General features: G+C 37.1%; 2 protein-coding genes across 2 annotated transcripts in view; both read right to left on the reverse strand.

The window, feature by feature from the left end:
* The window catches only part of LOC148312071 (thyroid transcription factor 1-like), a 77134-nt gene extending 75592 nt beyond the window's left edge, over positions 1-1542 (reverse strand). Inside the window, exon 1 of the mRNA XM_088277857.1 lies at positions 1160-1542. Within this exon, the coding sequence (XP_088133983.1) occupies positions 1160-1416 (257 nt within the window). The 5' untranslated portion in view covers positions 1417-1542. The remainder of the gene's footprint in view (positions 1-1159) is intronic.
* An 8743-nt stretch (positions 1543-10285) lies between these two features.
* On the reverse strand, positions 10286-12688 carry LOC148312072 (all trans-polyprenyl-diphosphate synthase PDSS2-like). The gene is made up of 2 exons (XM_088277954.1): positions 12665-12688; positions 10286-11325 (listed from the first exon to the last, which is right to left on the reverse strand). The coding sequence occupies exons 1-2, from the start codon at positions 12686-12688 to the stop codon at positions 10288-10290; spliced, it is 1062 nt and encodes a 353-aa protein (XP_088134080.1). The 3' UTR covers positions 10286-10287.
* Positions 12689-15285: the final 2597 nt, after the last annotated feature.

Genomic DNA, 15285 nt, shown 5'->3' on the forward strand with positions numbered 1-15285 from the left:
TTTTGATGACATTTCTTAGTGGAACTGCATTTCATATAACAATTAAACAACAATTGGTGTCAGGCTGGTCTTATGATACACCGGTAATAACGAATCCCGGTTGCCAATCAAATAAAACGAAAGTGGAAAAGCTATCTAGTTGTTATTTATTTTTATATTTTATATTTTAACATTGGGAATATTAACCCTTAGCACTCGAATGCCGCCATAGAAGCGGCATCCCTGGTTTTGCCGTATTACTCGCGTGCCGCTGCTATGGCGCCAAGTAAAGACCTAATACACAATATTTTTAATGTATGGTTATTTTATTTTCAATATAATTAAACCAGGGTTATTTAAGTATAATTAAATAGTAATAAGTCTCGGAATTCATTTCGCGAGTGTTTTTGCCTAGAATTTTCACTCATGAATTACATGGAATTATAGTAACTTTAAGAATAAAGAGTAAATCCACTCACAAGTAGGCATAGGCTATGAAACTTATAAAGTTGAAGCCTGAGTAGGGACATGATAAACGGTGTTGCATAAGCCGTAGCTAGATTTCAGAGTCACTTGGACGTTAGGTAATTCAAAACAAAAAAATCGGAATTCATTTGAGTTGGCGTATGCACGTACCAAATAAATTGCGAGTGCAAAGGGTTTTAATATTATGCGGTAATAAGCTAAGACGGGATATTCGATAGCTTAATTTTCTTAAAACCCCGGTTACGTTTAATGTAATTCGATTTTTGCCGTTTTCGTATTGAAAAAATATTATATTCTTCTAAATAAATATATGGTTTTGAAAAGAAGAGTTATTGAAAGGTAAGGAGTTAAAAAATGGTATTAATATTTTTTCAATACATAATATATTCTGACGGCACGCGAAAAAGAAGATCTATACTGAAAAAAACTAATTCCAATATATATTCTGTAAAAAAAAAATGTGCGTGGAGACGCGTCTGGCTTTTCGCACAGCCGGTCGCTTTCTGAATCGTGTGTTTGCGAGTTACCCCTTAATTTCGCCGAAACGTGAACGCGTGATGTGAGGTGGTGACTGCTAGAGATAATGTAAGGTGGTGGCTCAGCGCAATCATCACATAAGCTAGTACATTCGTCACAATGAACTTGCTAGAGATAATGCAGGTAGGTAAAGATATTGGATATGAGATGTCTGCACCTGTAGGGGGAGGGTGGGTTGGCGGCCAGCTCCAGCTTGCGGTAGCTCTCCTCGATGGGGCTGAGGATGTCCGTGACGCTGAAGGGCGTGGAGTGCGCGTGGCCTAGGTGCTGCAGGTGCTGCGGCAGCGCCAGCTGGTGCGGCAGCTTGGGGCACGGCGACAGGCTCATGGCCAGCTCGGCGCCGCTCAGCTCCGGCAGCAGCTCGCCCCCGGCCAGGAAGGCCCCCGGGGGCCCCGCGCCGCCCTCGCCAGACATGCGCCGGGCGCCCTCTATCGCATACCCCCACAGCGCTAACAGCTTCTGCCCTCGCGGTGCCTATGATGGCCTATACCTCATCCCCCGCTACGTGCCCGCCTTCCTTCCTGTCTGTCAGGAAGCCTAGATTCCTGCGTACCAGATCTGGGAATGCGGCGAGACAACTTCCAATGTATGAATAACTAAGGGTTTGTCAGGAAGCGTAGATGCTTCTGTATCAGATCCGGGAATGCGGCGGAACAACCTTCAATTGGCTTCCTGAATCATTCAATTGGCGCCTCCGTACCGTATACTGGGGTACTTCTCTGCAGCCTCTTTTTCTTTCAATTTCTTTCGCAGATCCTTGCAATACAATTGGCTTCCTGAATCTTTTGCCCGAGAGACTGCGCTTCTGTACTGTACATCCAAGTACTTCTCTGCTGTCTATTTTACTTTCAATTTCTTTCACAGATCTTGCAATACATTGTATTTATAACGTATTCCTCGTAATCTTTAACGTAACCTTTTCAGTAGATTTAACTTTCCACTCTAAGAACACAGATTTCGGCAGGTATACAAAATTGTGTTGTTTACATGTAATAATTATCAATCTTTCACGTTTTAAATACTGTCTAAGAAGAAGAGAAGGAATTATTCTAAATCACGGTTTCATTATCATCACTGTTGGGAAAAATACGGCAATTTTTCAATGTGATTTGTAATACCAATAGCTCCCGAGAAGAATTTCGACAACTTTCGATTTTCTTTTCACACCATTTATTCAAAAAACCGCTGGAGACATAGTTTCACAACACAAAGGAAGCATGCGCTCGTTTATCAATCACCGACCAGCTTCTAAATACTCGAACACAGGCAATACTTTACAATAAATTAATGGAGTGACATACCTAAGTAAAAGCTCGTAAATTCTACTGTTGAAAATAATGTCCTGCTGTCACTCGTAATTCAAAGTTCTGTCGTCATACTCGCAACTGCTTTCATTCAATTGGCTCATTTTAATTTATCCAAATTATTTCACTGAGATGTTTATACCAGTCGCGACCTAGCCGACAAAAGAACGTTATCACAATTATTTTATTATTTCACTCGAATGTTTTGTGTAAATTATTTTGTAAATTAGTTTCACTGGGTTCGTGTTGCGTAAATGGACCGTAAATGTTCGACGCGACGCACCGGAGTTGGAAATCGATGTCTCGGATCGGTTCGTATAATTGATTGTTTGACACTCGACGTTGCACTAACGGCACTAGTCGGGATTCGATCACCGGTCGAGTGGCTCGCGAGACCCGCCGAGAAGGAGTGATATGTCACCGGGACTCCGGGGTCAACGAGACCGGCGGCCTTCCAAGGTCGAAGGAGCGACTCCCGATTGATTAACAGTATCCCGAAGAGAGCGAGAAAAAAAAACTCGGAAGACGTTATCAGTTGTAAAATCAAATGAAATCAAAACCTATCCACTCGGGCCGAGTGCCATCGGCAAAGAGCGCACTCCAACCGCGCACAAGAACACTTTAGGGCTTTAAGACACCTCACCGTCTCTACCGTTCTAGGGCACTCGAGCGCACAAGAGCGGCGGACGGGGCGTGCCCGGCCCCACCAATGCCGGTCCCCGACACGCCCCCTGCGCCTCGCCACCAATCCAAATATCCCTCCATCTCTCCATCACCCAATCCTCGCTCCCTACCCATCCCCTCCCCCTCCATCCCTCTCCCCCTCCTTCCCAACCCCCTGCGCGCGCACGCGCTTTCGCTTGCTATCGGATTTAATATCGCAACAGTGAAAAGACGGAAGAAGTGGTTCTAAACGAAGCGTTCTCATATTTGGGATGTAAATGAAATACCGTCCTCGGATCGTACGGAATTAATATGAATGCGAAATGAAAATGTCGAGTTCGGGGCAGAGCGGCCGCGGAAATGTCAACGGACCTACCCGACGAGATGGGCAGTCACTACTGCTTACCTACTTACCTATTAACAATATGGCAATTAAAAAAAAATCGAAATTCAAAAAACATCAAGATTTTATGTAAACCTGTGAGTAGGTACCTACCTGGGGGAACTTACCTATTCGAATCTTACGGCGAATCAATTGAAAATAATAAAAAATCCTAAAATCCCTAGTTTAGTTATCTAGGATTAACCCTAGATAACTAAACTAGGGTTAACCCTATATTTGTAGATACTATGCTTTGTGGATCGCACAATATTGACATATGTAGTAGCTGTGCGGAATAGTGATTTATTGTTAAATATCTCTTACATTCATTTCTAATAAACCTAACTTGAGTGCCATGTAACCGGTTCTTATTTTTAATTTAAAAAGTGATTAAGTTTCACGTTTTTAATTGCGTATTTAAGGGTTAATACCTAGGTACATTTACAAAATTACATAATTGGTATTACATATCGCTCACTCCTTTCAACAACATCATATAAAAAAAAAACTTTAAAAAAGTTTAGAATATAGTAAAATGTATTAAAAATAAATATCAAGCCACTTATTGAACTTTTTACTGTGCAACAGATCTTTTTAGGTAAAACCTGAATGTTTTTCCACCATTTGAAAAATATTTAGTATATTAAAAAAAAAAAACAATACCTTTTCTTCAAAATGCAAATACAACACTTTCTGCCCTGTAGCGGGTAAATATTAAGTTTAAAATATGCCGCTTTTGCTGGGGTATAGTACATTTTCTGGGCATTTTGATATATGACGTTGAAAGGAGTGAGCGATATATAGTACCTAAAAAAAATCCTTAAACACTCTCATTAATTCCTCTCCTTTCCTTCTCCTTCCTGCAAAATCTATTTTTTTTTATACCATACCCTTTTTTATCTCTTAGTGTTTTAATTGTTATTATAACATAAATGTGGAATTGTTTGATTAGCTTTATTTTTATTAATGTAACTATTTTTGTTAATGTAACTATTGTTTATTTACCTTTTTAATGTAAAGCATTACAATTCCCGAACAAATAAAAAAATGTAATATTACCAACTGCACAAAAGTTCATTCTCTAGTTATTCGAGAGCTAGTCACACGACGTAGGTACCTAGGTAGTTACCTAAGGGAGGTCCGGAGAAAGCAAATGGGTTAAGGGAAACTATTTCATTAAACACACAAAACGTACATTTCATTATGTTATCTAAGTAAGATTATTGGTCTAGAATAATAAAATAAAATGAGCGTGTTTGCTCAAAAAAAAATAATTTAACAAAATATAGTAATTTTGAAATAGTTCTATAATAGAATTGCCCGGGTAGCCGGCCAAAAAGAATAACAAATGTTATTTTCTTATGTTATGTTATGTTTTCTGATAATTTAAAACTTTTTAATTTTTTTTTAAATTTCATACTAGTTATACCAGGCCACCCGTTACTATGGCTCAGTCTGATTATTTTCGTATTTTTATATTTTTTTATGAGTAAGAACTTACGATTTTTAGACATTTCTCTCTCACCACTAAACTTGAATATATATGTGAGAAAAACCTCTTCTCCTTACCCTTATCGATCTCAAATTGTGCATAGGCACTGCATCGTATATAAGCAGTGTTGTCTTAATCGTGAATAGCATGAAGATAAGGTAAACAGTCCTACGCTTCTTGCAATAGTCCAGGATATGAAATAATTATTTTTATTCCAAGCTCCATCCCAACTTATCGTCTTTGTAGACTGTTGCGGTCAGCTCTCCTCATCCTTAGATTGTAAGTAGGTCCTTTATCATGGACAACGTCGCCTAGGCCATGCGTTCGAATCATGCTATCTAGAAAGATGGAATCTACAGAAGTAGAATCCAGGAGTTCTTCGGTGATCCTCTAGATGGCTTTTCAGGAAAATCCATGGCGACTGCCTGGTTCACAAGTGATCAGGTTCTCTGCGTCTTATGTGGCCAAACCATATCATCAATTTATTTAAATATACCAGAGTGATATTTAATTTTGTTGTACACTGTGAACAGAGATATTATGTAAATAAAAATTAGAGTAAAATTCGCCTTTTTATCCTCCTGGAAATCGAACCTGTTGAAAGCTGTCCCACCGCATGCCCAGATCTGATACAGAAGCATCTAGGCTTCCTGACAGATCTGCTCTTGCTAAGCAATTTTTTTAAAAACTAAGTTGCGAAATTTATTGAAAATGTGAAACAATATAAAATTGTATCCCGATATTACTGTGAATTTACATTTAAAAGCTTTCAATATACCTGTCACTGCCAATCTAAATAAATACAAGATTGTAAATCCGTCGCCAAATTTTCTAGAAGTACCCCGGTGTAGGCAGTGAAAGGGATTAGTATTTAGTTCAATTAGTCAGCTTGATCCGATTCTGTCCCGACGTTGGCCGGTACACAGACGCCTACAACCCCGACCAGCACAGCAGAAAGACACGGAATATGGAAATCGAACCCGTGACCCCCAGCACATTCGCACTTACCTCTATATTACGGAAGCGGACAGGTGAAGAAATTACTGCGAGTTCACCCATGAAAAACGCCATCCAAAACCAATCAATAATTATTTATGGAATATGATTATAATCGCTTAAATACCTACTTTTTCGTTGTCAGGTAAAAATGTAGCTGAGAAAAATATCTTTTTTGGAGATCCATGTCAGAGTTAGTAGAATGGTTATAAAAGGCAAGAGATCTCTTAGGGGTATATTCTCAAACAAACTATTCAGTAAGCGATCGGCTGCGCGAGAGAGAAGTAGTAGGGTATTTATGATGTATTTTACACATTTACCTTCCTATCCTTTTAGATGTCAGACGCGTCTTCGAGCAATTTAAAAAAATAATATATACTTATAGGAATTCGATTTTTTAAAAAATAATATGTAATAAAACAACAAAAAAAATTACTCCTTGCCTTTCAATAACTCTTTTCTTTTCAAAACCAAATATTAATTTCGAAGAAACACTAATTTTTTAAATATAAAAACGGTGTTAAAGAAAGAAAAAAATCAATTACAACCTAAGTAACGATGATTAAATTTATTTTTTAATTTTTTATTTTATTTACTGTAACGAGCCATATAGCAAAACAGTGCATTAATTGTACGAGTACAACCAGCAATTTTCGATATCATGAACAGAAATGGTTTTTCTGTTGTTGGGGGAAGCGTCAGTAATACCAGTCACAAAAGCAAACTGCGAGTGTTTTTGCCTAGAATTTTCACTCATGAATTACATATGAAATTATAGTAACTTTAAACATAAAGAGTAAATCCACTCACAAGTAGGCATAGGCTATGAAACCTTTAAAGTCGAAGCCTGAGTAGGGACATGATAAACGGTGTTGCATAAGCCGTAGCTAGATTTCAGAGTCACTTGGACGTTAGGTAATTCAAAAAAAAATTCACAAAAGCAATTCTTCTTCTTCTTCTTTATATAGGACTATGTCCTGTCATTCTCCGGTCCGCTCCTGGGAGGTGGAAGACCAGCTATATCTACATCGTTTAGGTGGTCTTCCTGGGGGTCTGCTACCTCTCGCTGCTGTCCGCTGCTATCCTCACCACTCAATCCGAACTCGCTCTTCCCTTGTAAACTTCATAGACAAAACTTTTTTTTTTATTTCAAGTGACGATTTACAAACATGTAGGTACTATTTGCCCACAATTTGCCCAGGAAAAAAAAACAGTAAAATAATATAAAAATACTTTACAACATTTTAAATGTGTCCAAATACTTGTTCACAAATCTGGATTATCTCCAATTATAGTATCATACTAACAAAAGAGTTTCGAGTGCATTCGATATTTTCTTCTCCTTCTAACCCTTATCCTCAACAAATGGTGCATAGGGCACCGCATCGGATTGACGCAGTGTTGATCTTAACTTATATGAAGGCAAGGTGAAGAATCCTACGCTTCATATACTTACCAGTCCAGGATAATATTAAATAAACATTAGATATATTAATAAAAAAAAAACAATTCCAATAGAAATTCAAATATTTGGTAACCAAATTATATATATGTAGGTAGGTGTATTTTAATAACCTTTCTACAGATATAAAAAAATAGAAGATATTAAAATTTAAACTTAAAAATAAATTATATGCCTTTTATTAGAATTATGTATTTATTAGAATTATTTTACATATTCACTAGGTGACGCCCGAAAATATCATTTTCAATTTCACAGGGGCCGTGGCGTAGTTTGGTAGACGCTCGACTGCGAAACTGGCGTCGCGGGTTCGATTCCCGCCAAGTGCAAAATAAATTCAAGAAAGATTTATTTTCCATTGGTCTGGGTATTAGTGATCTATTTTACACATTTACCTTCCCTACCTTACTATCCTACCTTCAGAAAAGCCTCTAATAGAGGCTTTGCGGGTTATTCCTTTTTTTTAAATAAATATTACGTTTATTTTTTTTAAGGTTTTTTTTCCAACTTTATTTAGATATCAATAAAAATCCAGCATTTGACAAAAAAATAGAACTCACTCGAAACATTATGTATAAAAAATTACATTGAATTGTATTTAAATTTAAATTTAAATGATTAGAAAAATCCAATATTAGGCATCTTGAGGGTGGTCCATGGTAAATAAAAATACCGATAGGGCGTTTGTGCACTACGCGAAATTTTACCGTCCGGCAGTCTGGTTTTGAAAAATGAAACCGACTACGACAGTTTAGCGTGATCGAATTTACGCGCAACGTGTTCACGAACCGATCAAGAGCACTGATCCGAAGAAAGATGGACAAAAGCACAAGTCAATCCAAGCCAATCATCGTTTTAAAACGCTAACTGACGTCAAGAACGGTGAAATTCCATGTAGTGCACAAATGCCCATAAGGAGTGTACGGAGAAAAATGTAGATACCTAAAATGTAAATGAAACAAGTCATTTTGAGATAGTTTTTGCCCTCTAGCGGCATTTTTTAAAAGCTTTTACTGAATTCAACTGGATAATTTCCTGTTAAGTTCGAATAAAATCCGCTAGGTTCGCATGGCGCAGTTTAAAATGTCAAAATTATACCTGAACCAAATCAACTTTTGACCCCTACCGTTCCTACCTCTTGATTTCTTTTTATTATTTACTTCTTTTTAGAATTCTTATTCTTTGTGAAATTTGTCTAAAGTACGGAATTTAAACGAAAGCGTTCAAAACCATTTACAGGACGATTATACATATTTACACCTTGTGGTCGAATACGTTTTAAAAATATCTAGTGTAAGCCTTCTTTCATTCTTGACATGTTGTCTTCTTCTCAATCTTCAAACCCTTATCCGCACCTCAATGGTGCATAGGGCAATGCATTATATAAACGCAGTGTTATCTTGATCGTTAACATATGAAGGAAATGTGATCAGCCCTCCGCTTCAGGTACCAGTCCAGGGTAATAATGAGTAAATATTAAAGTTAAAAAATCACTTGTATTTATTTGATCCTCCCTTGGGAATCGGACCGGAGACCTTCAGAACTGTAGCCAAGCGTGCCAGACCATTACGCTATGGAGGCGGACAGAGAACTGCGTTGATATGTTGTACTCAAAGTTAAAAAAATACGCTTTTAAACAATAACAACAAATAAAAATAAATACAATAATAATGAATAAAGGCAAGTAGACACTACTATACCTCAATGATGTATCCTTATAAAAATATTTTCATGTGAATTATTATTATTTGTTCAACTGTCGTTTTTTCATCAATGATGAATCGTTAGGAAATTTCAAAAATATCAAATCGTAATATTTTTTTATTTTAATACAGATTTTGTAAAAAGAATACTTCCAATATTTATAGTATAAAATTGAAGGTTAACAGTCGGCTATCGTTTATAATCTTTATTATTAGATTTCTCTCCTGTTGTCGGGAATAGGGAAGGATGCAAAGAGAACAAAGATTAACTTTTCAATTGAGTTTATTTAATAACAATAAGTATACGTGTTTTTCTAATCGACCGACCACTGTCGTAGATCCTCTTATTCGCTCTGCGCCGCTCTCTTGCGCACCTCTGCTTGCTTACATCCGACGCCCACAGATGGCGGTATACAATGTTTTCATTGCTTAAATCTAACATCTCCATTTCTAAGTTCCATTAACCAGAGTTATATTGCCTTTTGAGGAAAGAATATTAGTGTTTCCAATTATATTGTCCCATTAAATTATAGGATTTATATTCAATTAAAAGAATCCCATTATAAGATTCATTGCTCTGTTAGTATTAATCTATTTCTTTTCAGCTGTTACCCGATAGAAGAACATATGCCTGTGTGGTATTCACGGGCGGCATCAACGCCTGTGGAAGTCATCGAGCAGGAAGTCAACGCAGCGTAACTACGCTGCGTTGGACAGAGAACCGACCCCTGCGGACACTCCATGCTCGTCTCCCTCTCGATACTAGACCTATCCGTGGCCATGGTGGAATTATGGACCAAGACGGTTTTTTCTCCATGAATAGATTCCTGGACACCCTAAAAGTTTTGACTAGAACCAACAGTCTATATAACTAGAATCTTTAGATCTTGTGTCGAAGAAGGCCTCTAAATAGTGTTTTCCGTATTACCGGTCACGTCATCCACTGGCAGATATAATGTCATACTACGTTGATCTGGTAAAACCAAATTATCTCTCACACGTAGCAGTAAGGAGTCCCTCCAGCGTGTTGCCTTATTTTCATCATTTTTACTCAGTAGGACCTTCTTTCTGGTTTTGGGTAGATTCCGTTTCGAAGATATGAGCCCACCAATGAGACCAATCTATCTTTGGCGAAACGCTCAGGCGTTTTTGACAGTCGTACAATTAAAAAAAAATCTGCCTGTTTTGGTCCTAGAGTTAACGATTGCACGATAGGTACTTACTATTTCGGGATTAAGTCTTAAATCTATAACTAGTTTAAAAGGTAGGGATTATTTATTATGTCAATGAATAGTTAGTGAGAATATCATATTTCTTAATGCTTGTGTTGCCTTAGTATTTGGAAATTTATCTAATATACTATGAGCAGCGTTACAATGCTCGTGTACTAACTTGACAGTACTTTCAAGTGCTGAAGTTCTTTGAATATTTGTACTTAATTGGTTGTAATCAACCTTATTTATACCCTCTTTACACATAGATATTTTATCAAAAATAGAATTATCTTCGTGCAAAGCAAACAACACAGGAGCGCACACCAACGAATAGTTTTCATAGTTAGAAACGGAGAAGATACTGTGGTCAAACGAAGCTTGCCACGCGAGGGCAGCGTGGCATCCGAACAAGAAACCTTCTCTTTGGAAGGATTCGTCATGGCCAGCAAGATGCAGGACACTCTGGCATCCAGCACCCAGTAAACTACCTCCACATAAAGTATTTCTCAATGTCCACTCTCTGACAGGGTTTCCTATGCAATCGGAGACATCCAGTGGTTCAAATTTCCTTCCGTATCCAATAATTTGTTTGGTTCTAGAATCACCCTCAATAACAGTTGTCATTTCTGTGAGAGTTTCTGATTTTGATGGAATCGGGAAGTTCTGTGGGTCCCTTTCCCCAATAAATTCACCTTCAGAAAGATCTCTCGATGCAGAATAAAAGACTTCTGATACATGTTGGTTTCGTATTGTCGATAGCATTCTGTTGGCTCTTACCAAGAGATAATCACCAGTGAGAAGGGCAATCTTATTTCCCAAATTAAAATTTTCTGTATCATTTGAATACTCTTCATTGGTCAACTTGTCGAAGTTGATCAGGCTTCGGTGTAACAAGTTTCCAGTGAGAATTATCTCTATTATTTCAGCTATCTTCCTCTGGGTATGAAGAATGCCACCCTCAGAGAGATTGTCCTCGGGAATATGCCCGCTTGGATACCCTGCTGCATTGGAAACGAGCAGTGTGAGAAGTCCCTGAGCTTTGATATTTTTTCTATCGTTACTCAAAATATACTCTGCCGTGTTTAGGATGGGATGATTGCTGCCTACCTGGAAACAAATAAAAATGGTAACATCTATAAAGCCAAGCTGAGGAAAACCCCGACCCTACAGTGGGAAGCCCTGCTGTCTGGAACTGTTAGCTTTCACATTTAACGATAATCCAGAATCCCAACCAGTTTCGATAACAACTGAAGAATAATCTTTTCTAAATCCCGAATCATTTCTGTTTAATTAAAATAAAAATTAAATTTTCAATTCAAAATCTTCTTTCTTCAATCAATATTCTTTTCAGTTTCTGTGAAGCGCAATTAATTTATAATATTTACATCTGCGAGTGTTTATATTATAATGTAACAATAAACAGTTAGTATATATATATATATATATATATATATATATATATATATATATATATATATATATATATATATATATATATATATATATATATATATATATATATATATATATATATATATATATATATATATATATATATATATATATATATATATATATATATATATATATATATATATATATATATATAAAGTGCAAGATATAGTGAAAAAGAAAAACGTACGGCGCCTTTGAGACGATATTTCGTGAAAATGCCGGTTTATAAATTAGCCAAATACAGTAAACCCTCCTATAACCTTGAGATATGTACCGCGTTATCAGAGAAAATGTTATAGAGGGATGTATTTTCATTTCATAGTGACCCATTTCAGACATTTATTCTGGTTAAAATGTAAGGATACAATTTAAAATATGAATCCCTTATAACGCATCCTCCGATAACGCGGTACCTATCTCAACGTTATAGGGGGGTTTACTGTATTATTAAAATAACACAGATTTGTGAACAAGTATTTAGACACACTCAAAATGTTGTAAGAAAAAATAAGCGCCAAGAAGGTAACAGCCGCCACTGTGAAATATCAAAGAAATTTTAAACTCCTCTATTATTTATTTTTTGACATCTCATCAAAGATGAAGAAGAATATGGAAGTCTGGGCATTTACGGGGCTGACGACCGTCATCGGCTGGTTTAAGTGATCACTTTACACACGTGTAACATTCACCAATTCTACCCATTATTGACAACCACACTACTCACATTCTTGGAAGTTCTATATATATGAACCAATTTAGAAACCTTGTTCTTGAATCACTAGAACTTCACTAGAGACATCTATTGGTGAGATGTAAAGAAGCTCTTTTATTAAACAGAAACTCTTATATTAGTATGTGAGGTCCGAATCCTGGATTATAATCACACACATGAGAAACGCCAGAAAATACCATTTTCATTTTAAAATGAAAATGAAAATGAAAATGTTACCTCTATTATTTGTGATTATTTTAAATAAATGTTTATACTAACCAGTTTCATTAGATTGTTTGGCATATTCGCTAATTCATTTAAATTAGCAATAGAAGGAGGAAACCCAACTATCTTCTTAGCATCACTTACTGCTTTCTCCCAATCTGGTTTGAGAATCGTAGAATGAGGTATGCCTAAACTACGACTGAAATTTCTATTTTTGTGAGATATTTTAATGGTGAGTGAAAACCTATACATTGAACTAGATTGACGAGCATAGGTACAACATTTATTAATTACAGACATTGCAGAATTATACAATCACTTTATAAGCAGAAAATGGAGGCAAGAGATGAAGCAGACAAATGATGAAGCGCTCGACTTGTCACTCCAAATGGTTTGACATTGACGGTGATTATTTTATTATTATAACTATAAGATCACATGAATTTATTACTTATAATTTTTCAACACGCTTAGTAAAAAAAATAATTATGAAATTGATTTACATATTATAGTATGGTTCAAAAGTTTCTGATTTACAACAACATCTTGATTTAATAATCTTTTGATTATATATGTTTATAGTTTTTTAACCCTTTACCGCACACGATGGTGCATAGGGCACTGCATCATATAACCGCAGTGTTATCGTGATCATTGACACATGAAGGAAAGGTGATCAGCCCTCCACTTCAGGTACCAGTCCAGTGTAATATTGAATAAATATTAGAGTGAAAAAATCACCCTCCGCTTAGTAATGAAAATTTCACTACCAATTATTTGACCTTTGGGAATCGAACCCGGGACCTAAAGTGCGGAAGCCGACCGTGCTGACCATTATACTACGGAGGCGGAAAAACTATTATATTATACATATTTATAAAACAGAACAAAATCTCGACTTTGAACCTCCGAGATGAAGACTCTCCGATCCATAACCGGAAACATATTGCGAGACCGAGTAAGAAATACCGACATCCGGAGCATGTGTAAGACGGAGGATACTGTGAGGTGGGGACGACAATGAAGGCGATACTGGAATGAACATATAAACAGAATGTCAGAAGACAGACTTCCATGTATCGCTCTTCAAGGCAACCCTGAAGAACGCAGACCCCCAGGCAGACCTCCGAAAATATGGAAAGACAGCTCGGCTGTCCAAATTTAACACACAGTAAGGGACATTTTTTTTGTAGTGGTTTTTTTTGCATTTATGGACTAAGTAGACTCTACTTAGTCCATAAAAAAAATACATTTATTTATCAGAATACACATTTTCTTTTATATTTACAATTTTTTCATAAAAATATAAAATTATTGGGACATAAAATTCAACTCTTAACCATCCATTTCACCATAAAAAAAATCATTGTAATATACATTACTATAAAATTAAAACACAATGCTTATAGGGCAAAGTTCAAGGAATTAAAATAATTTTATAAAAAAAAACCTATTTGTGCATATGTGTTGTAACCGGCGTGGATTACGTGCGATGACTCTCAAAAATGTACACGCCTGGCCTTCTTCGGAATCTCCCAACTATGCCACCGTTGTAAGGGGTGACGTTCCAGACGGCCCCGCCGTACCGAGTTACCGAGTAAGCTGGATACGGACGGAGGTGAATGGATGTATGAGCGGAAGAGCGGGCACTGGACCGACAAGTCAACCTCAATAGCCCTGATAAGGGCTTTCCGAAACTGGTCCGTGAATCGGTATAATGAGGCGAAGCGGTCCAGGCTGGCGGCGCGGCGAGTCGTCCAAGGAGCGGGAGCGGAGAAATGAAACACAGGTTTCAACAGTCACACCAGAACTGGTTTATTATTAGAAAATGCGCCCTCTATATACCCGGCCGTGATCGCGTACCGCCCGACAGTGGGAAAGTACAGCCAATCAGCGGCCGGGGGAGAGAGACAGCCATATCTCTGTCTCTCTCTAATGGGCACCGGACGGGCTACACTTTCATACCGTACCGGTGCCGTTCCAACAGTTCGTTATTACATTACAATTTACAATTTACAAGTTTATTTTATCAGTAATCTATATCAGTAATCTATTTATACAACTTAACATCTAGGCGCATTTAATATTAACATTGTCTTATTCTTTCTTACATCTAATACATTCTGTAAATACATGAGAAATCGGTAGAATCCATAGAGGCCCTTCTTCGGGCCGCATTCCGACGGGCGACCGTTTCGCTCGCCGCCAGGCGCCTGGAATTCTTTTTTAGGGCCGCCGCACGGGGTGTGCGATCTGTCCGTAACATGTGTGTTATAAAATCGTTTATACTATTGTCACAGAAACATCACAAACGCTCAGTGCCGGACTCAGAGTAGTGGCGGCTGTAAGCTAAAATATGTATAAATGCAACCTTATAGTGTTTTTATTATTTTATAAAAATGTTATGAATATTCTAATTTAAATTATGTAATAGAAATAGTAGTGTACAGTACAATCCGGAAATCCGAATTAGTTTAGGCTATGGCCTGTTCAGATTTGGAAAAGTTCGGATTAAACCCGAAATTTGTAATATAGTACAGTAAAATCTCGATATAAAGGACCTCTATTTGACGGACTTCCGGATTTAACTTACACTCCTCCCCCAATAAGTCCGATATATCGATGTTTTACTGTACATACAACTTTTACTGTACATAGAACTTTACACTACATAA

The sequence above is a fragment of the Brachycentrus maculatus genome, unplaced genomic scaffold, assembly GCF_059751285.1.
Source record: "Brachycentrus maculatus isolate JH-2025_06_01 unplaced genomic scaffold, ASM5975128v1 h1tg000050l, whole genome shotgun sequence".
NCBI classification, from domain to species: Eukaryota; Metazoa; Arthropoda; class Insecta; order Trichoptera; family Brachycentridae; genus Brachycentrus; species Brachycentrus maculatus.